Source organism: Melospiza melodia, chromosome 9 (assembly GCF_035770615.1).
Source record: "Melospiza melodia melodia isolate bMelMel2 chromosome 9, bMelMel2.pri, whole genome shotgun sequence".
Classification (NCBI taxonomy): domain Eukaryota; kingdom Metazoa; phylum Chordata; class Aves; order Passeriformes; family Passerellidae; genus Melospiza; species Melospiza melodia.
The window spans coordinates 34,831,940-34,855,255 of NC_086202.1; the positions used below are offsets into that span (position 1 = coordinate 34,831,940).

At 43.5% G+C, this 23,316-nt stretch overlaps 1 protein-coding gene across 2 annotated transcripts in view; it reads right to left on the minus strand.

The window, feature by feature from the left end:
• The window catches only part of CTNNA3 (catenin alpha 3), a 429,736-nt gene that overhangs the window by 322,117 nt on the left and 84,303 nt on the right, over window positions 1-23,316 (minus strand). For both annotated transcript variants that reach the window (XM_063164177.1, XM_063164176.1), the window contains exons 6-7: window positions 17,032-17,295; window positions 12,843-13,046 (exon numbers count right to left, since the gene is read on the minus strand). In XM_063164177.1, the coding sequence (XP_063020247.1) occupies window positions 12,843-13,046; window positions 17,032-17,295 (468 nt within the window). The remainder of the gene's footprint in view (window positions 1-12,842; window positions 13,047-17,031; window positions 17,296-23,316) is intronic.

The following is a 23,316-nucleotide window of genomic DNA, read 5'->3' on the forward strand; positions in this document are numbered from 1 at the left end:
GGAACAGTTTTTCAGTGACCTGTATTTTCACTCATTATACAACAACTGTGCTTCTCAAGTTTGCCTATGAAAACATCCTCTCAGTGTGCACTGCTGTGTGTAACATTGCAGCATTTCCAGCTTCCCTTTTAATCCCCAGCCAGCTATTCTGTCACAGAACTACATGTATTTGACAAAACATGCTTTCAAAATAGATGCTTGTGGCTCAGCACCACTTTCACATCCTGAGCAGTTTTAGGGAATGAATATATAAAGATTTCCTGCAGCTTCTTCATGGTAATCCAAGTTAGAGGGACTGACCTAATAATTCCCTAGACAGAGGAATTTATCTGTTAAGATAAATTTGGCTTTTTGGTTACCTGGAAATACTCATCTCTCACAGATTTTTACAATCAAGGCAAATGGTTCGCAAGCTCCTTTCTTAAATGTTCCTGGACTCTTCCTGGCATATATTCACTTTGTCTTATGGACTGCATTAATTTTTCAAGCTAGCTATTTACAGGAAGCCTGAAGCAGGCAGGAAAGAGTATTTTTGACTTCCTCTCCCCCATTTCGAAAGGTCTTTACTTTCTGTCCTGTTATTTCCTTCTAAATCCCTTCCAGTGCCCAGATTTCCACCCTTTTCTTCATTATTAAATTTGCAGGTTACTTCCTTCTATTAACTAAGCAAAGAAGCCTTTGGTGCTGATCAGGCTGATCAGACCGTGCATTGCTCTTGCCTCAGAATGGGTTATCTGGGCAGAGGAGCCAAGAGCCACCTAAAGCAATCTGTGTCTGCAGCAGCCAGGGGCATTCCCAGCAGCTCTGTGGCACAGAGCAATCCCAGGACACTGCTCATCCTTTACTCCACCTCATTCACCTCCTCACCCACAGGGAAAATGAGGACACTGTCATATTCCAGCTGTTTGCCAGCAATGGATGGTTCCAGATTTACAGACTGGCCCACAGACTCTTCACTACAAGAATAAGCTAGAGGACAAAAAAAAAAAAAACCCACAAAACTTCTTTCCTTCCTTAATTAGTGGTCTAAACAATAATCTAAAGCCATTCCTCCTGGTCATTTTCTCAGCCTCCCTATTTTACTTGAGTTATAATAGCTATTGTTGTAATAGATCTGCAAGAGCACTTTACCAGATCTGCATCTGAATAAATGCCAAACAAGTAATTTTAATATCTGAATTTTGCCAATCACATTTCATCCAGACATGGAATGAGAAACAAAAAGCTTTCTATTTGCTTGTAATTCTATCATTTAAAATGGCATTCACAGTGCTACAGATAAACTGAAAAACAGAGCAAGAACAGAAGCACAACATCAGAAATCAGGAATATAGCTGGAGATTCTCCAGAGGAATCTTTCTTCTATTAAATTTTACCAATCTATCAAAAGCAGAATCTTCCATGGAAACAGAGAAAGCACAACAGATCTGACACAACACAGGCATATGGCCCGCCAGCCCTGTGAGACAGCCTTGGGACCAAACTCTGAAAGTTTCAGCCCTGCTGTTCCCAGTCCTTCTGGGAAGAACGTGGAGGTGCCGGTGGCTGAGCAGTCCTGCTCTACAAAAGCTCCATTCTTGGAGCCGAGAGAGGCAGGTGTTCCAAGGATCAGCAAAGCAGCAGCCAAACAGCCTGAGGAGCTGGCAGCCTCAGCCAGGCCTTGCTCAGATGCTGCATGCTCACTCCCATGCAGCAGCACTCTGCTCTGCCCTGGGATCCAGGAGAACTGTTCATCTCCACAATCTGCCCAGCACAGGACAGGCAGAGCCTGCTGCCAGCCCTGGCAGTGTCTGCCAGCACCACCCCAGCATCCCAGGGCACTGCATTGCAAGTCCTGCTTTCATGGCACACAGGAGGTGGCTGACAGAATCCAAAAGATTATCAGGCCTCTTGTTTTTCAAATGAGAAACAAGTTTTTCTGATCACTTGAAAGCTAAGCAACAACAGCTCCATTTCCTTGCCAGCTGTGGGACACATCCCAAAAGCCACTCTGACCTTCCCTCCTTACAAACAGCTCTGAGCAGTCACAGAGCAATCCCTTTTCTTTTACCTGCTCACTGTCTGGACTCCTTCAGTGCACACCTTCTACAGGAATTTTGCAGTTTTCCCCAATTTCACCTCCCCATTGCTGCAAGCAGTAGACTGGAACAGCACTGTAAACCCAAATGGTTCTGGCTCATGTGCATCTGCTCTGTCCTGTGTGCACTGTCCCTGTGTCAGGAGCACAGCAGTAAAGGCACATTAACAGCACAGTGATCTTTTGCTGAATTAAGCACAGAAGAAGCACTAACCAAGCTCCCAGAGAAGAGATTTACCTCGGGCTCCAGGTTTTTTTTCCATTATCTGCTGCCAGGATGTTTGTAATTATTTTATTTCTTATTTTCTCTTATTTACATGGAATAAAAAATGATCATTATTCTTCATTTCTCCTGCAAAGAGCTAAATACATTCAAGAAAATGAAGGGAGGGATTCCTTTACCAATTATCCTCTTTTACAGCCTGATAATTCCTCCCCTACAATATCAGGGTTTAGAAAAAATTAGAATCATCACTCCTTGATAGAAAAGATAATCTTAGATTATTCCTGAGTACAGCTCCTAGTCAAGTAGCTGATTTATCATTTCTTTTCATCTTTGTATAAATTTCCTTTGTTTTTTCTCCTGATAATAAAACAATGGTTAAGGACAATCAGAATAACCTAAGGTAGTAAGGATTTTGCAGTAAATACAGCAATTAGAATCATTTATTTAAAGTATTCTACTAAGCACTGCAGCTCTCTGACTTCAGACATTTATTTTCTTTGCATATTCAAAGAGAAAGAAAATGTGCCAATTGGCTACACTGGCTTAGAAAACAACCATGAAAAGCAGTTCTTGAGAAGAGCTGATCTTGAAAGGACCAAAGCACATCTTTTTTATTAATGTGATGGGGGGATGGTTCCATTGTTTACTTAGCCAGCCTTCTGATCATACACAATGGTCACAAATGCAATTATACAAAATTATAATCTTCCTTTTTATTTTACTTAAGTAAGGAAAGAAGAGTAGCATGTCAGGCAGGAACAACAAACAACAACTGGAAAAGAATTCACTAAAAGGAAAATTAAAATAGGAGGGAAGTGCCAATAAATGCTGTTTGTGACCAAAGACAAAGATGTGGTTTTGTTTTTTAAGTCTTGTTTTGGCTTTCTTTTGGGAAAGAAAATGAAAATGTGGAATTGGATTTAGATCTTCAAGTTCCTGATCTCCTTTACCTCACTGTTTCAAGATCTGGCTGAACAACTGAGACCAAGAATTACAATTTTTCTGCAATATGATACAGTACTGATTTCAGGAAAAGTGTCCATAAGCCACTTCACTTAAAGCTCCATTGTTCATTCTCCATAACAGATATCAAGAGAAGCTAGGCAAGAAATGAAGCCCAGAAGCCAGCTGACAGCTCTGCAGGTGTCTCCACTTGCATCAAAGTGAAGTCACTCCTGGTACTCTAAATGAACAAGTGCAGCACCTCATAGGCTGCTGGCACACAATACCCTGGATCCAAGGAAAGCAGGGAAAGCACTTCCCCTCAGCCATGCAATGGATCTCTGCAGTCTCAGAATTTCATCTCTGTGATGAAACTCTGTGGGAGGGCTTTTAATCAACTACTTCCCAAATGACATCTACAAGGTATTGTTTTATAGAGAGGGTTCATTACAACAGAATTTAACACAGTAACTCTCTTCTTTCATCATCTCAAAATTACCAGAGATTGCTGAAATGAAACTTTCCTTTTACTACTTTATGTAATTTCTTGTCCTGGCTTCATTACCTGAATATCTTTCAATCTTCCATTAGTAAATAATGGGATTTACTGTATATTAAAAGGAGCTGGCTGGGTCATCCAGGGCATTGCACAAACACTGGAATTTATTCAGATGTTTGGGATCAGACTCCACAGACTGAAGACAGCAGCAATGTCTGGCCATTATCCAGTCCAGCAGAGTCAACTCCAGCCAGGCTGGTTTGGGGTTTCCATGGGCCCACAACACCAACATTCCATGAAGAGTCCCCTGAACTATCCAGTTATGATTGATCTTTTCAATTAGAACTGATACATAAACAAAAAGTAATTTTCAACCTGCAACAGAATGAAATTTAGAAATATATTTGGACAACAAAAATCAGCTGCGTTATACCAGAGGACAAAAACCATGACAAATGCACCTGAAACAGCAGACTTCAGTAGCATTCCTAGAAATGGCACCCTGACATTTCAGAAAATGACCAGTCTAACATCCTCTAAAAAACAGGAAATCTTATGTAGTAACAACCATTTCCAATAAACTCTAAAAATAGGAAAATTCTCATAAACTAAACAGCTAGGCAGAAGCTGAGTTAACAAATGCTTGATTATTTTTAATGCTTGTTTATTACCATAATCAAGGATTTATTTCATCTTGGGGAGAGCAAATGCTGCTGTGTTGGAGGTTTCTTGAACAAAATTTAGTCTTGAGCCCAACATATTTTCATATATTGGTGTGGTGCTGCCAGATATGCCACATACAAACTGCTGACTGCTGCAGGGAGTCACCCCCACAGAGGCACGAGCTGTGGCACCCAGTGCAGAGCTGATCAACCCTGACACAGCTCAGAAGCAGCCCAGGAAAAGCAGGGCTGAAGGACAGAAAAGCTGCCATTATCCTTCTCCAGCTCACGTGCACAGATCCCAGATTACTGCAGGGTCTGCAAGGGCATCTATAATCAGGTACATGTAACTGCAGCTTATTTTTCAGCTGTAAATCTATTTGGGGAATTCACTGGACTACTTCTGTCTTTTAAGTACACTTAAGATCCTCCTCCTTAACAATTCATATCTAATTTCCCCATAAAACAAAATGTTCACTGAAAGTTAACATTTAAAAATGATTTTCAATTACATATACTGCATACAAAACAGAAGAAAATCCTCTGTAGGAGTGTTCAAAGTCAACTCAATCAACTACTCAGACAATGTGAACAACAAAATAATGAAAACTACATATTTTCTTGCATAAATGCCAGCATAATATACCATATAGGCATACCAATTTTACAGCAATACATCCTTTTTTGAAAAACATAACACTCAATAAAGTCATAAAAAAACCCAGCCATGAATAAGAAAAGAACTGAGTGACACTTCCCACCCACACATGGAAATTCTTCTAGTTTACATTTTGACATACCTCAATTTCAAACTTCTCTGGAACACCAGTTAAGATGTTTAAGTATGAAGAGGACAGGAAAGTAAGCACATTCCAATCCACTCTTTTTGTAAAAAGGCACAAATAAAAGTGGGTTTCATCAGCTCAGAAATAAAAAACAGATTTAAAACCAAGGATTTCCAGAAGTCAGTCACTTCAACCCCTTCCATGAATAACCAGAAGCCATTCTGTTCCTGAAGACTTTAACATGGAATTTCCTCAAACTCCTTGTTACCAAGGCTGGGGTCAGTTCTCCAGAGAGCAGCTACACAGAGCTTTGCAAGCTGCACACTTGTGAAATAAAGTGGAAGTAACCATAAAGCACAAGTCAAACATCCCCTATTTTACCTCCTCAGGTGTCACTGGCAACCAGGAAAGTGTTAAAATTCTTCCTGGGGAAACCATGAAGCACAAGTAAGGCCAAGCTGAGATATCAGTAAGCTTGAGGCATCTCCACATCCCTCCACTCTCCAAGAGCAAGAATGGCAATAAAAGAGCATAAAAAACCATTATCAATCCCAGTCTCCACATGCAGACAGTGGGTCAGACCTTAAGCTGTTGTTGAAGACTCCTCAATACAGAGGTAGAGCAAGGCATTAGTGCTCCACAGCACCCAAATTTAAGAGCTGAGACCAAGAGCAAGGCCCAGAACCACACCACCAACAAAAACCCCTCCTGGTTTTCCAGCCATTTTCTGGTTTGAATTTGCAATGCTCACGTTCCAGTAAGTGATCAGAGGCTGAAACCCAGAGAGACACAGCAGCCCAAGTGCCAGCTGCCCACTGTGTCCCCTCTCCCACACTGGACCCTCCCCATGGCTATCCAGGCTCTGCACTGCCCACCTTTCCCCAAGGGCTCACCCAGCCCAGCTCCCTCCCTGCCCTCAGTGATGTGCTCACCCCCAAGCAGGTTCATTCTCTCACTGCCAGAAGCTGTGGACACAATCTGGTGGTGCAGGACAAGGCTTGGCAGCCTTGAGGGAAGCCAGTTCCAGAAAGCTCCAGGAGCTGCATTCCCATCAAGGTTCAGGTGTGCCCTACATGCAGTCCAGGGCACAGCTGACCATTGCTGAGCTCTGCCACAGAGCACACAACACTCCTGCTCAGGCTGCACAGATGGCCAGGGCTTGATGAGCAGTGATATAAATGTGTACTAGGTGGGCAACTTCAGTTCACTTGCTGGTCTGCCTCAAGGTAAAATGTATCCCTGCTCTCCTCACAGCGTTTAATGGAAGCACGGCTGGAGAAGCAGGGCTGGCTTGGCTCTGCTCCCTGCCACACACACAGCACAGCTGTGGGACAGCAGGACACAGCAGCTGCCACCACCTGTGGCACAATGCAGACTAAATTACCCATGTCTGACCCAAACACATAGGTAATCGTGACACAAAAGCCCAGTTAAGAAAGGAACAGTTTTAGAATACACAAGAAGGACGTGAAATCAGAACTGAAAAATCAGAAAAATACACACATATGTATCTCCAACCTATAACCATACTAATGAAGCTCAAATAGGATGGAACATTCCAACAGTAAGGGGATTTGAGTTCCAGAAAGCAGCTCTCACAGCAGTGTTCTGACCTGCCCTAGCACTCCAGGAGTGATCTTTAGTGAAAGGCAGAGGAAGATGCAGGTAATTGCTCAGGCACACCTCCCTCATTAATGGTGGCAGACACAGCAGCACCTGCAGGCCCCGAGTGCTGCTCCAGCAGCCCCTTCCAGCCAGGCCCAGCACAGCTGCACCACCCCTGTGCCCCCAGGGAAGGGATGTCCTCACTGTCACTGAGCAAAAGCACAACTCACAGAACATGGAGCTCGGGTTGCTGCACTCCACTGAGCTCAGCAACTCTTCATTGCAAAGGATGAAGAGACAACAGCTTGTCACTAGGAAAAAGCAAGTGCTTATTAGCAGAACAATGTGATTGCTCCAGTGGATACATTATTCCATTACTGTCCACAGGACAGTATGATTCTGTCACTTATAAGGTATCCAAACCCACAGTAGCAATTCCTGTTGCTGGATGTCCTAAAACACAAATGTTTCTGCCAACAATCTGTGTCTATCAGTAAAATTCAGAAAGGTTAACAACAGTACACAAATAATTTTGAAGAATTTTTAGAACAATTCAGAAAAAAACCTGCTGCCTTTCAGAAGAATTATAAATGTGTTTGCAATTTCCTGTGTGTCTGAATTACTCTGTGAACAGAAAAACGCTTAGGTTCTTGTGGAGAGCATTTTGCTTCACTTTGCATTGTATGATTCACTGTGATAAAACCTCTGTGAAAAACACTCACATTAAGGCAAGTATCTTCTGAAAAGATGTTTCTCCAAGCTTGCATTAAAAACTCTTTTAAAAAAAATTTAAAATTTATCTCACTGACACCAAGAAGCTCTTAATCTTTGATGCCTTTGAGGCTTATTAGACACTTTAAATAACAGAGGAAAATAAAAGAAACAAATTTAGGAACACAAAAGCAATACTCCTTATAGTCTTTCAAATGTTAGCGCTAATAAATCCTAAGTTCTTGTACAGTTTGTCAGGAAAATTAATCCACAAACAGCAGAGGTTTATGTCCAAAAAAGAAACAGGGGAGTCCTGTAACTTTATTCAAATACAGGGAGAGGCCATGGGGCATTTCCCCTGGTGTCTCTCAGAATTTTGGAGGATGCAGCCTCCTTTTTATCCTCATTTCCTGGCCCCATGTCCATCTCTCTTCCCCACTGCCTGAGGTACTTCAGAGGTACAGGCTTCCTGAAATGTCTCATACCTGAGATCCCCGTCCAATGTATAACCCTCCCCCTTTTGTTTTCTTTGTGTCAATCCGTGGAATTCCTGTGGAATTTATGGTTCTTCCCATTGCTTCTTTCATCTCTCAGTACCCAGTTTTATTTATCAGACCTACAGTTTGTAAGGACAAGTCTCTTTCATTCCATTCATCAATCAGTGGAATCCTTCCCATTGTTTCTTTTCTCTCTCACTGCTAGTTTTACCTACCAGCAGACCCACAGTTTGTAAAGACAAGTCCCTCATTCGAGTTCAAGCACCGAGGCCCAGCTTCAAAAGAACAGAGAATGCACTTGCCTGTGGAGTACCACAGTGATCCCAAGGAGAGGAAAACTGAATTGTGCTTAAATTGTGCTCTGATAGCAAATGGCTGTCATCATCTTTACAGCTCACTCAATTCCCAGGCCTGGCTTGCTGAAACTACTAATAGAAGAGCCAAAAAGACACTGATAAATCAGCACTGTTTCCTGGATCTATCATCTTTTCTTCAGTGAGTTAGAGCTGTGAAATAAAGTAACTGACATCTGGTAATCCTCTCATTGGAAAACTTATTTAACACAGTCTCAGTAATAGCCACAAACTGTTCTCAGTGAGTGTTTCCATTCATATAAGAAGAACTCTAAAAGAAACTAAAAACTTGTCATTCCCTCCTGTTATGTAACCACATGCCTTTAAATCTTTTGTATTTTCTCTCTTCTGCTTCCTTGTCTCTGCCACCTTGTGCATTCACTGTGTTCTGCAGCAAATTATATGGCACTTTCCCTTACTGTCATATTTCAATAGCTGCTGTCTGACTTTCTCAAGTCAGTGAGCTGGGTTATGTATTATTCTTTTCCACCTATTGTACATTATATACCCCTAAAACCATGATTATGTCCAAAGTAGAAAAGATCATCACAATTTTGTTTCAAGAGTCTAAAAATGTAAGACCATTTGAGTTAAAATCTTGCAGTTTCACACCAGAGATTCATGGGAAAGCGTTCTTGGGACAAACCCATAAAAACCTTTTGGACTAATATGGGATGCTGCTCACCACATCTGCATCCTGCCACGTGCTCTGGACAGCATCAGAGAGCCACTTATGTTGGAAAAGCCCTTCAAGATCATTGAGTCCAACCATTAAAGGTGGATGCTTTCCTGTATAAAACCTTCAGCCACTTAACAGCAAACCCTGAGCCACCTTTGAACAGACATTGCAAGAGAAATCTGCTACAAGAATGTACTGAAGATTTACATTCCAAGCTAACCAGAGCTGAAGAAATCTCACTGTCTAACCCATGTGTAAAGCACTTCCAGAGAGCTTCAAGGATTAAGCCTGCATTCAACAGCATTTTGATTAAAACTTTCACAGCATCTTTCTCTGGTGTAAGGGCTGAAACAAAATTTGACTTTAATAAAGCATCTAAACTTCTAATAAACAATGAGAAATATCAAAAAGTACGATATCTGTCAGATGAAAAAAAAAATCTGACATGCATAATTATTTTAGTCCCTAACCTACATTATCCTAAGGACAACAGAATAAGACAAAGTAAACAGTCTCATTAGAACAGCTTTCAATTGTGTTAACTGCTATGACTTACAGAACAAAAGGGAATTTCAGCTCCCAAAAAGGGAACAAATATCTGTATCACACAATTGTTCCCTCAATATGCTCAGTGAATCATCCTGAGGTATCTTTAGAAAAGAACATTATGCCTACAGATAATGTTTACAGATGAAAAGCATGAGATTAACATTGTGTACCCATATTAACAGTATTGAGTCTCCACTGTTTCAACATTTACCTGCCAGATGTAACAAGTGTCAAACCCATTCTTCAAATCTAAAAGAAAAATCAATTCTAAATCGCAAACTACGTTCCTTTTCTAATTCACAGCTACAAGCATGTCAGACAATCAGATTTCTGGATTTACCCAACACTCCTGTCTTCCCAATATAGCAGTTTAGTCATTCTAACACTTGTAAATTGGTGCTCTTCTCCTCTTCTGGTGACAACACCCTACTCAAAAACAACACTAACAGATTGCTTACCTTTTAAGAAATTCTTATTTCAATTGTTGCATTCTACAGGAGCAGAGATGACATTTCCAAACTCTGGGCTAGGAAGTGGTATTACCAAAATTCTTGTTTCTGGCATATGAAAGATTGTCTGTTCTGAATCAGTGACAGTTCACAACAAGCATAAAATAACTTAATGTATGTTTTATCTGTGGTACGGCATTTTCCACAGACTTTATATACACAACACAATTAATACAATTTATACTCATGCTGGGGGTGTGCATTTAGCTTTCGCTTAGATTTCTGGAGGAAAATGTCCCTTTCAACCTTTTAAAGATCATTTTGTGAAATGCAGGTTAAACTGCACTTCAATGCTTAGTTAAATGCTAAGCTCCCAGAGCAGGAGGTGCTGAGGCAGGCCTGAGCTGGGCCCTGTGTTACTCAGTGGCCACGCATTACTCAGTTGCCCTGTGTTTGTTACTCAGTCACCCTGTGTTTGTTACTCAATCACCTTGTGTTTGTTACTCACTTGCCTTGTGTTTGTTACTCACTTGCCCTGTGCTCATTACTCAATCGCCTTGTGTTTGTTACTCACTTGCCTTGTGTTTGTTACTCACTTGCCCTGTGCTCATTACTCAATCACCTTGTGTTTGTTACTCACTTGCCTTATGTTTGTTACTCACTTGCCTTGTGTTTGTTACTCACTTGCCCTATGTTTGTTATTCAGTTGCCCCGTGTTTGTTACTCAGTCGCCCTGTGTTTGTTACTCACTTGCCCTGTGCTTGTTACTCAATCACCTTGTGTTTGTTACTCACTTGCCTTGTGTTTGTTACTCAGTCACCCTGTGTTTCTTACTCACTTGCCCCTGTGTCAGTTACTCAGTTGCCTTGTGTTTGTTACTCAGTTGCCCCATGTTTGTTACTTACTTGCCCTGTGTTTGTTAATCACTTGCCCCATGTTTGTTACTCAGTTGCCTTGTGTTTGTTATTCCCTTGCCCCGTGTTACTCAGTCGCCCTGTGTTTGTTACTCAGTTGCCCTATGTTTGTTACTCAGTTGCCTTGTGTTTGTTACTCAGTTGCCCCATGTTTGTTACTTACTTGCCCCGTGTTTGTTACTCACTTGCCCCATGTTTGTTACTCAGTTGCCCCATGTTTGTTACTTACTTGCCCTGTGTTTGTTAATCAGTTGCCCCATGTTTGTTACTCAGTTGCCCTGCATTATGCAGTGGCCCTGTGTCTGTTACTCGGTTGCCCCCTGTTACTCAGTCCCCTGTGTTTAATGTCACTCAGTTACACTGCATTCCCTACTCAGTGCCCCAGTTCAATACTCAGTGCCCCGTGACTGTTACTCAGTTCCCCCATGTTCATTACTCAGTGCCCTGTGTGTGTTAGTTCTCCCTTGTGTGTCCCTCAGTTCCCCCACATTCGCTACTCAGCTGCCCCATGTTTGTTACTCAGTTCCCCCGTGTTCATTACTCAGCTCCCCCATGTTTGTTACTCAGTTCCCCCGTGTTCGTTACTCAGTTCTGTGTTTGTTACTCAGTTCCCCCACGTGTTACTCAGTTCCCCCGTGTTCGTTACTCAGTTCTGTGTTCGTTACTCAGTTCCCCCACGTGTTACTCAGTTCCCCCGCGTGTGTTACTCAGCTGCCCCGCATTCATTACTCAGTTCCCTGCATTCGTTACTCAGTTCCCCGCATTCGTTACTCAGTTCCCCCGCATTCGTTACTCAGTTCCCCGTGTTCGTTACCCAGCTCCCCCCGTTCATTACTCAGTTCCCCCATGTCTGTTACTCAGTGCCCCATGTTCGTTACTCAGTTCCCTCCATCTATTACTCAGTTCCCCATATCCAGTACTCAGCTCTCCCACGTTCGTTGCTCGATTCCCCCGCGTTTGTTACTCCATTCCCCCATGCTCGTTACTCTGTTCCCCCGTGTTCGTTACTCAGTTCCCCGTGTTCATTACTCCATTCCCCCACGTTCATTACTCCATTCCCCCGTGTTCATTACTCCATATCCCTGCATTCATTACTCCATTCCCCCATGTTCACTACTCCATTCCCCCGTGTTCATTACTCAATTCCCCCACGTTCATTACTCCATTCCCCCACGTTCATTACTCCATTCCCCTGCATTCACTACTCCATTCCCCCGCGTTCATTACTCAGTTCCCCTGTGTTCATTACTCCATTCCCCCGCGTTCATTACTCCGTTCCCCCACGTTCACTACTCCATTCCCCCATGTTCACTACTCCGTTCCCCCGCGTTCATTACTCCATTCCCGCACGTTCATTACTCCGTTCCCCCACGTTCACTACTCCATTCCCCCACATTCACTACTCCATTCCCCCACATTCACTACTCCATTCCCCCGCGTTCATTACTCAATTCCCGCACGTTCATTACTCCCTTCCCCCACATTCACTACTCCGTTCCCCCGCGTTCATTACTCAATTCCCCCACATTCACTACTCCATTCCCCCATGCTCGTTACTCAATTCCCCCACGTTCATTACTCCATTCCCCCATGTTCACTACTCCATTCCCCCGCGTTCATTACTCAATTCCCCATGTTCACTACTCCATTCCCCCACATTCATTACTCCATTCCCCCATATTCACTACTCCATTCCCCCACGTTCACTACTCCATTCCCCCGCGTTCATTACTCCATTCCCCCATGTTCACTGCTCCATTCCCCCGCATTCATCACTCAATTCCCCCACGTTCGTTCATTACTCCCTTCCCCCGCATTCACTACTCCATTCCCCCACATTCACTACTCCCTTCCCCCGCATTCACTACTCCGTTCCCCCGCGCCGGTCACTCACGGAGCGCAGGTACTCGGCCAGCAGCTCCTGCAGGGCCTGGCGGATGGCGCTGCACTCGGCGATGATGCGCTCGCGGTGCGAGTCCCGCGTGCACGAGGAGTCGGCCAGCAGCGCCGCCCCGCTGATGATCGCCTCCAGCCGCTGCTCCAGGGACGGCCTCACCTTCTCCTCGCTCGCCGCCACAGGATCCAGCACTATTAAACTCTGGAAAAAAAGAGGAGCACAGGTAAGAAAAGTCAGTTCAATGAAGCTGCTGCTTTACTTTGTACTTGCTGGAACTGCAGTGACATTATGCTTCCCAGGTGTGCTGCTGGCCCTTTCCACTGGAAGCATCCAAAATCCTTTTGAACATGGCAGATTCGCTTTTCCCTAGTGGGGCTAAACACAGAGGTCATTTGCAGACAAACCCAGGCTCTCTCTGCCATTCAGAGTCTCAGACCAGAGATTAAGCTCTGTTTCAAAGAGGGGTTCAATGCCTATAAACTTTAGTCTTCTAGAGATCAGGAGAACCTCTGGATTTAACTCAGAGCCAGCAGTGCTAGCTCACAGCTGAGAAAGCTGAGTCACATTACACGAGGAGTCTGGTTCTGCTGACTTTTAGTCTAAGCAATCCCACACTGTGGCAGAAAGTCACTGCTGCCACTTTTAACAGGCTTAATATGGGCAAAGATAAAAACTGCAGCTTTTGTTTAACAATTATTTTTCCAAAGGACATAGATATAAGTGTCCTTTTACTTTTCAGTAGGTAGGGCAAACAAAAGCAGACAATTCTTTTGGCTTGATAAAATTAATTACATTTGTGTGGCAAGCAAATATTCTAAAGAGAGAGAAAAGGAGACTATGAGATTTTCATAAAACAGCAAAGTAAGTCTATTTGAGCTTCAGCATTTGAAGAAATTTACACCAGTAACTGTTAATATAACTTTACATCTGAACCTGTGTCATTATGGTCCTAATCTCCAAACCTGGATTCCACATACACCTGTTCACCTCTCTTACATCACATCCATAGGTGGTGTCAAGCTTTCAGAAGAAATATTAAACGAGAAAACTATGCCAGATACCATGATAGGGAATTTAGGTAAATCAGAACTTATCTGTGCTTATCCACTAAGTGCCAGACTAACTGCAAACTGGAGGATTTGAATTATTTTTTTCAGTTTAGATTTAACAAGCCAATTTCAGGGACTATCCAGCTTAAGCTAGAAATGAAAGTGTTATATTAGAACACCATAAGATAAAAGCTTAAACAGTGAGGCAAGGAGACTTGAGTCACAAGCTTGTGTGAGAGATTTGAAACTCTGCCTCCCTCATTGCTGTCAGAGCCCTTAGCACCCAGGTGCTCTGGGGTCACTCACACCTGCTCAAGCTGTGCCACAGGGCCACCCTTCCCTGCAGCAGCAGCTGCCCTGCAAGCTCCTGCATCTCCAGCAGCCCCTCAAAGCTGCACATGCAGTGTCCATCACAAGGCAAAACACACCTGGCAGGTACAACACTGAAGTGCTGCTGCAGAAAAACAGCTTCATTGTCTGGGGAAAACTCAGACACACGTGGTGGCCACAGCCAATTATACAATCAGCTGGAAAAATTACTGCCTTCAAATCTCAGCTGACCCAAAACAGAAATGTCCTCCTTTGGGAGACAATTAGGAGAAAGTTTACACCAACATGGACAAATAGCACTGGCCAAAAAGCTACTATGGTTCATCTCTGAATAAAAAATAATCTAGGCAGTAACAGCCAGGAAAACATGATTTCAGACCCTGCCCTACAGATAAAATTCTTCAAATAATTTCATTACTTATTCATAATCAGTACAGCTACACAGGAAAGAGAAGACACAATGAGAAGACACCAGGCACATGGGAAGCAGTCTCTGGTGGGTTTGATTTAACAGGCTGAACACTGGTCAGCTACTCTGAAGCAGCTCAAGCTTAAGAGAGCATTTAAGAGGAGTGATTAGACCCCTGTTTTCTCCCTCACTGGTGTGTACCAGGAAAAAAAGAGGGCCCATGGGAATGCAGAAACTTGGTTGTATTTGGTGAAGTTCTGCAGTGACTTACAGCCTTTTGGCATCTCACTGTAACTGCTCAGCTGGATGGCCACAGTCCCCCGAGGACCACAGAGACTCAGGCATGCAGGACCTGCACCATTTTGTGAGAAATCTCTTTGCACTCACAAGGTGAAAGACCAGGGAAAGGCATTAGATAACCTGCACCCAATATGCTCTTAATATGCAATTAAATTTTGTGTTTATTTATAAATGACACAGTAGTTATAGGGAACCTTTAAGAGAAATTGTTGAGAAGCTACTGATTTAAGAGTCAGCTGCTCTAATTTTACTGGTGGTTTCCTCACCTATAAATCTCTAATAACTTTCACAGTGCCAGCACTGGCAAAGGAAGAATGATATTGCAAAACATCTAGATACTAGATTGTTGGGTAAGCTCCGAGATACATTTCCACACTATAAACATTTAATGAGATTTGTTCCCACCAGACTATTTACTGCATCAATCTATTTCATGGCACTGTATTTGCAACAAGAAGATAGAGCAAAGGTTATTTCAGGTCCTTAGCCAATAGAACTTTCTGTAAAGCGAGAAAAGTGTAACCATCTAACTCATAAAATCATTTCTGAAGTTAAATGCTCTATAAATTGTGCTTTATCTAACTCACACAGCTTCAATTCCCATTTGTGCTACCCAGGTAAAAATATATTTACAACTTGATAAACAAATGCTTTTTACAACCATCAGACTTCTATGTTCTTACATTTCCAAGTAAAACCAAATTCAATTCAAAATGCTTTTTCCCCCATTTTGTGTACATCAAAAATTTCAAATTTTAGAACAAAAATTAATGTTACTGCATTTTTAAACAATACTGCTTACACAGAGTCAAGATTAATTCATCTGCAGTAATAAAATGCATTCCTTTTGATGTTTCCTATTTTTTTAATTTTTAATCAATCCAGGTAAATCCAGGGTCTCATATAAGGAATCTCATTTTTCATTCACAGCTACATTGTAACATGTTATGTATTACACTTACATGTTTCTTTTTATTCCATTTATTAGGGAGATAGATTAGGAACTGTAATTTCAAAACCTGTAATGTGCAATTGCAGCCTGCTCCTCTGTGGGGAACAACCTGTCTGCTTTGACTTTGAGCACGCCAGAGAGGCCTTTTTTTGATCAATAACCTGCCACTACAAAATCTGTGTCATATTTCTATGTATTTGTTTAATCTTCCTTTGAAAATTTTAGATAAGAATCTAGTACCATCAGTCCTAACATCAGTTATCCTGAAAATGTATCACAGTCTTAGCACTGGGACGCTGAGATCTGCTAAGTCCAAGAATTCACAATCAAAACCAGCCATATGTGCCAATGTGTTTAGAAACATACATTGCTCGTGTTGATCTGGGCCTACATCAGTTACACCCCATGAAGATCATGGTCTGCAGCCTCACCTACAGGAGATCTTTCACCATTTCTGGCAGGACAATGGAACATTACCCTGGTGAGAGCCAGAGCAGCCATGAGAAAAGGGAAAAACTCCATAGAAAAACTTCAGATGAGGTCAGGAACAAAGAAAGTGCTGCCTTCCCCCAGATGTTTGCTTCAGTAATGGAAGCAGAAATGCAGAGGTGGTGAAAGCATATTAGCTATGTCACTTTATTTAATGGTAAGCAGCAAATACAATGAGGTTTCTGAATTGCTCGATTATAGAAATGACAGAATGATCCCACTGACACATTCTGGAGACAAGGACTCAGCTTGCATGGCAGCAGCTCCAATGCAGCCAGGGCAGCAGTGGGCACTGTCAGCTGGGAATCCCTTCTGGGCACACTGAACTCTGGGTTCTGCCCCCTTCCTGCAGGATGTGTCCGTCTGTCTGTCTGTCTGTCCCAGCAGCAGGGACACAACTGCAGCTGACTCTGCCCTCTGTTCAAAGGGAGCCAAACACTGAACACACATGAACCTTAACTCCAAACTCCTCTGAAGAAAATGAAATCATTTCAATGAACCATCTCAATGAATCATTTCAAGTGATACTACTTAGACTAGGACTAAGCAGAGCAACAATCTTTAATGCCTTTAGGCTCATCATTTATGGTACCAATAGTTGTTAAAAAATTAAAAAACTGTTTTCCAAAAATACTGCAATCTCACACGTTTACATACCTCAAGCTCATCAAGTGCACTTCCCAGAGTAGCTGTACGAGGTGCAGGTTGCTCCACTTTATTTCCAACTCCTTGGGAAGCATTAGAAATTACATTGAGAGCATTCTGTATTTCATTGCAAATTGAATCCTTGCTGGCTGTAAGGGATGCAACATCTGAATGTTCCAAACAAGCTGAACATATTGAATGTAGGAATGCAGAATTTTCCTTCAGGGATACACGTGCTGCAGCAATTTCATCTCGCTGATTGCTAGATTTCAAATCCTGCCAGCAAAAGAACACTGTTTATTTCCAAGAGCACTCCAAAACTGACACACGTAAACATTTTTTCATTTCTATCTCTGCCCTGCTTAAGGAAACATCAAGTTAAATTCATCAAAGTTTGTGAAAACAGACTGTACCGATAGTTACAACTGAATCATCATTACCTCATGAGAAATGAACAAAGTATGTGTAAAACAACCACCATTTTTAGTGTGTCTTACAACCAGCACCACCAACTGTGATTTGCTTGTTTTTAAGCAGTTTTCCTCTGAGCAAACTGCCCTGGAAATGAGCTGTCTTTCCTCCTAGCCATGTCTTTCCTTGGTGGCAATGGAGAAGGACAGAGGTGCACACAGAGTTAAGGCATTCTGCAATTGCTGCATCTGAACAAAGTCCCCGTGTTTGTTTCCCTGCCCCAGCAGCCTCTGTATTGAGCTGCAGAACAGCAGGCAGGTCACGGACACCAATCCTGCCCTCCCCAGAAAGGGGAAGCATGGAAGGTGTGGAAATGAAAAACCTGCTTGAGAGAAGCCACCTTGAGGTGCCTGAGGGGGCTGCCTCCCCCCTGACCCTGCTGCCAAAGCACTCAGGGATCTTACCACACCCCCCTTGTTCCTCCCTTGTCCACCAGCCCTCCTTGAAACCCTACAGCCTCCCAGCAGCAGATACAAGGGACACAGAACACCCCAGTCCCACTGAACTGGCTCCAGGAATCAGTCATGGGCACTGCTATTTGGACAGCTGAAAGTTCCAGACTTTGGGACAACCACAGAGTCGACATCGGGCTGTGTGGAGCCTCCTGCCTCATCCTGTTTTACTGCAGACATTTTCCCCCGCTTCTTCTGCATCCTGTCCCCTTGAAGAGAAAGCTAATAGATATTTGTAAAATGGCTTGGCTGAAGGAGACAGCTAAATTCAGGGGAAAAATAAAAAAGGGAAAATAGCACATCTGAGCCTGTGGCAACAGATTCAAATGATGAGAAGAGGCACAATGAAGAATGAACAAGTAAATGCATACAAAACTTCTCACAGCCTGCCCACGGGCAATCTGAAGTCTAATTATTTTCCTTTGCATTGCATCAGGCTCTATATGCATTATTTACAAAAGCATCACAGTACCCACTTCTCACTGCGTGAAGTTTTTAAGTTTATGGCTGTAAAGCATTTGATATTAAATGAACCAGTCCTGTATTTTTAAAATCTCATTTAGTCCAAGATATGCATAGGACATAGGATTGCCTCTTACTTCCTCAGGCTAACTTAGAAATCTCAGGGATATAAGTAACAAAAAAAAACCAAAAGCAAACAAAATGAAAGAGATGTAGTCTTAAGCAGGAGCAGACAACAGTTTAACCAACTGATCATCTGAATCAGAAAACTGTGTTTTCTTTAGTGTATTAACACATCATGTATTTTTAAATTTTTAATATGCATATATAAATGAATCACCACTGTGCAAGAGAGATTTTATTGCCCAGTGTGTTCAAATCCAAATGCTCCTGCATCTCCAACCTCAGCAAAGCAGCTGCAATTTGTCCAGTGTGCTGGACTTGCTCAGAAAAGAAATGTTATTTAAGCACTGACTCTGGTTCTAATTAGTGAATCTATCTTTCCTGCAATTATCCCAAGACAGCAGACTGCCCTCTTTTCTCCTGTGCTACAAGGAAGCCACAGACACAGAGATAGATGGAAAGTCAATGCAGCACTCCAGCCTAACTGGCTTCTATTGTTAACCATTTCTTACTTTGCCACATCATATGCAAACCATCAAAACCAAATTTAAAAATTACTTTTTCTCTCTAAAACAGCCCTGTCTAACCAGGAGTGAGATGATCATAAGAGAACCAAAACTGGTAAACCAGTAGCACAAAGCCAGCAGTCAGTAACAACATCTGGAAAGGTTCAGTAAATGGATGTTTTTGTTTCACACAATACTGGAGAGAGATTCAGAGTCATGGCATTGATAAATTCTCCTACAAAGAGCCCCAGTTTTGTTCAGAAATATGTTAAATTAAAAAAAAAATGCTTAGACCTCTGAAATTCATCACTACTCTGTTGTTTAGCTGTGAGCTTGGAGAGCCCCCAAAGAAGCTGTAGAACCATCATTCCCTTCCATATTGAGGAAACAATTATGCTTTGAGATTTTTCATTGTAAAAACAAGAAACATCTGATAATCTTAGTCTGAGCTTTTGCATAAATGGACCAAAAAAAATCCCTAAGCTTGAGTGATTTGCTATCAAAGCTCTGCACATGTGGATTATCAGAATAATGAACTAGTTCTTTGAAGGAGGAAGGTAGTCTCCACCAATATCTGCAGTTCACCCAGCTACTTTACTGCACTTCAGGCTATTTTATTTTATCTTCATGGTTTAGCACTTCCATCTCATTCCAACTTCTTTTTAGACTGGTGTACTATGTTTTCCACACTAAATCAGTTATGTCACGTGAGACCAGCTGAGATTAAAGATAATCCCATTTCCAAGCACTGCCAATCCAAGAGGCCAACTACAGACATTTCCCCAGGCTGCTGTCCCAGTCCTTCCAAGACATATTTCTGTGTCTTCCTTATATCTGGTTGTCCATGACAAGAATGGAAAATGAAAGGATAATCAGCAATTTCCAGCTGTGGATTGTTCCAGCTAAACCCAGTCAATGGACAAGAGGACTTTTAAGAACTTGAAAACTACCTTCTCATTGTTAAGTCTTGACTGCACTACTTCAATAAGGAGAAGAAAAGGAGGGAAAAAATTTGTTCTTTATCCCAAATAATACATCTGAGGTTTGACAGCTCAATAGACTGGGAAGGCAGCTCCTGCTCCCTGAGCATTCCCATCACACAGCTCAGGGGGGCTGGATCACCATGGGTACAAATCACACTGCTGGATTCTGCACCAGCTGCAGCTCCCCTGGGCACTGCAGCACCCAGCCTGTCCCTGCACAGACAGATGGTACTGAACCCAGTGCTGCAGCCAGGAAAAGCACAGGCACACAAACTCCACCATTTCATGCCACTACAGAAATAGGGGACAAAAGCATTCGTTTTTCATCCCAGCTTCAACCTGGGCTTTGGCGTTCAGCTCTCAGTCAGAGCGGCTGCCACGTCGTGCAGAGCTGCTGACTCAAAGACCATCATGAAGCTCAAACTCTTCCAAGTGCATTCATGCACTGTTCATCTGGGCAAGGCTCCAGATGATAAATTCCAGAAGCATTGCGTCGTCCTTTCCAGTGGAAGAAAGATCTCACCAAGCAAAGCAAGTGAAAAACACCTGGGGGTGACACTGGCAGTAGAGGTCCCTCAGCCCTGTCAGTTCTGCCAAGGGAATGCTGCTGTACACAGTGTGAGAGCTGCCAGCCTCAGGCTCTGCCAGCCCCAGGCTCTGCCAGCCCCAGGCTCTGCCAGCCTCAGCTGGGAGCTGCACCCACACCCGGGCCCGGCAGCCCCAGCTCCACACGGCCTGGGACCCTCAGTGCCCCTCCCAGCCATGGCACAGGGGTGCCAGGCTCCTGGGACCCTCAGTGCCCCTCCCAGCCATGGCACAGGGGTGCCAGGCTCCTGGGACCCTCAGTGCCCCTCCCAGCCATGGCACAGGGGTGCCAGGCTCCTGGGACCCTCAGTGCCCCTCCCAGCCATGGCACAGGGGTGCCAGGCTCCTGGGACCCTCAGTGCCCCTCCCAGCCATGGCACAGGGGTGCCAGGCTCCTGGGACCCTCAGTGCCCCTCCCAGCCATGGCACAGGGGTGCCAGGCTCCTGGGACCCTCAGTGCCCCTCCCAGCCATGGCACAGGGGTGCCAGGCTCCTGGGACCCTCAGTGCCCCTCCCAGCCATGGCACAGGGGTGCCAGGCTCCTGGGACCCTCAGTGCCCCTCCCAGCCATGGCACAGGGGTGCCAGGCTCCTGGGACCCTCAGTGCCCCTCCCAGCCATGGCACAGGACCTTTCCACATCAGCATTTACCATCAGCAGGGATCTCCTGCTCTCAGCTCCACGACAAACCTGCCCCTGCCTGCTCCACAAACACTCCATTTGCCAAGCTGCAAACAGCATGGCCTGGTGGCTCCTTTCTTCCACACAAGGCTTCCAAATACATCTGAGCTGATGATGCACACAAGTGACTGCAACCACACCAAAAGGAGACACAAATAAGCACTGGGACAAACACCTGGCAGGATAAAGGCATCATTAGCACAAATGAAACACCAGGAGATGATGGAGCTGTGCTGCAGTGCCCAAAGGTTCCCTTATGTGCATTCACAGCAAGCTGACACCACTCAGCCTATCCTTACCAAGCATGATCACAGGACGTGTTAGGAATTCCAAGCTAACTTTTACTACTTTAACTTTTTAATACAAAAGTCTTACCTGGTCTCTAAAGCCATTTTTTCTGATCTCAGAAATCAGAATCAGCAGCTTTAGTGTCTCATGGTACCATTACAGCACAGCATGTATAGGGCACAGAAACACCACATACACAAGATACAGACCCTGCATGGCCAGAAGTGCAGGCAGTTTGCATCACATGCACGAGTACACCAAATATCAAGTGTTATGTGCACAACAAATGCATATCAGTGGTACCACAAGCCTCCAGTAACAGCCCCTGTCTCTAGGCAAGCCAGCAGTGTGTATGAAACCCAGCTGAGAGCAGGCAGGGAGGGGGCTCCCAGGAGTGAGTGCCAGCAGAACTCACTCTCTGTATCAATCCCTGTGCACTGCTCATCATACAGGAGTGACAGATAACAAACACCACAGACCAGCACAGTCACCTCACACAAACCATCACTGGATTACACCCCTGCTCCTGCCATTTACTGATGTTCTCCAGGAATTTCCTGTTCAGACAGGGAAGGATGCAGTTTCTTTTGACACTGCATGATTTGGTTGCACCAGATTGCAACTACTGCACAACACTCTGAGTCCCCCTGTGCTCCAGGAACTCCCAGCCCATTTATTGATGATGGAGCAACCCTTGCTGTCCCTTCTCTATCTGCTACTTCACTCCAATACCCTGCTGTTATCCTGCAGTCCCCCAGATGGAGTAGCTGATTTGGGAAGGTAGCAAAGCAATTTTTTCCCTGTAAGAATTGATATATAGCTCACAAAGGTTCTCACCCAGCACAGCCACAGTCCCATTTGTCACCAGTGAGCTTGCCTAGAACTAGAGCAGGGAGCATTCATCAAGGAGAGGGCTCAGAGGGTAGGATCCTCCACAAGGTCTTATCACATCTGGAAGCTTTAACTAAGCTGTTAAAGCTTTCAGGAAATGTTCTGGCCTGCACTTTTTTCAATGGAAGATGACTCACTGAAAAATGCAGCAGAATGGCCTTCCTCCACAACTATTTTTTTCCCATGGTTTTATTAAACTGTCATAATACCATATGTGACTATTTTACTTGCTTCTTTTCTGAGGTTTTAAAACTAGAAGGGATTTGGGGATGTTTATTGGATTGAAAACTTGTTTCATTCTCTGCCTTGGTGGCAGTAGGCTACTTGCAAACAGCCTAAGTAAATTATTACTGCTGGCAGACAACTTCATACAGGGTCCACAACCAATTCCACTGATACAGTTTATCAGACAACAAACAACTCTTTCACATTTAGCCTGTTTGAGTCATCTTTTTATATAAGTGATCATGCCAGAACATATCACAGCTGCCACAAGAGTTCAGGATCTCTTCTCTGGTATCAGCTGAAGTTCCTTCCCCAGGTACAAGTTTCTCTTCATTTCTAGCAGAACACAGTTCAGTTTTCCTAGATTTATTATTATGAAAGATGGGAAATCATCAACAATAAAGAGGTACAGGACTCATATAAGGCAGTCTGTTCCACCTGCTCTTTCCTCACAGATTATATAGTCAATAAATCTTCATGGCCTTTGCCCCTATTCTTCTGTCAAACTCCAGGTAAACTCTTTTTAATGTTAATTATAAGTACTTCTGAAATATTTGACACAATGTACTTGTGGTTTTTCTAGTTAAAGCAGAATGAAGAGGCTCAGTGCAGCCCCTGCAGCCCAGGATGC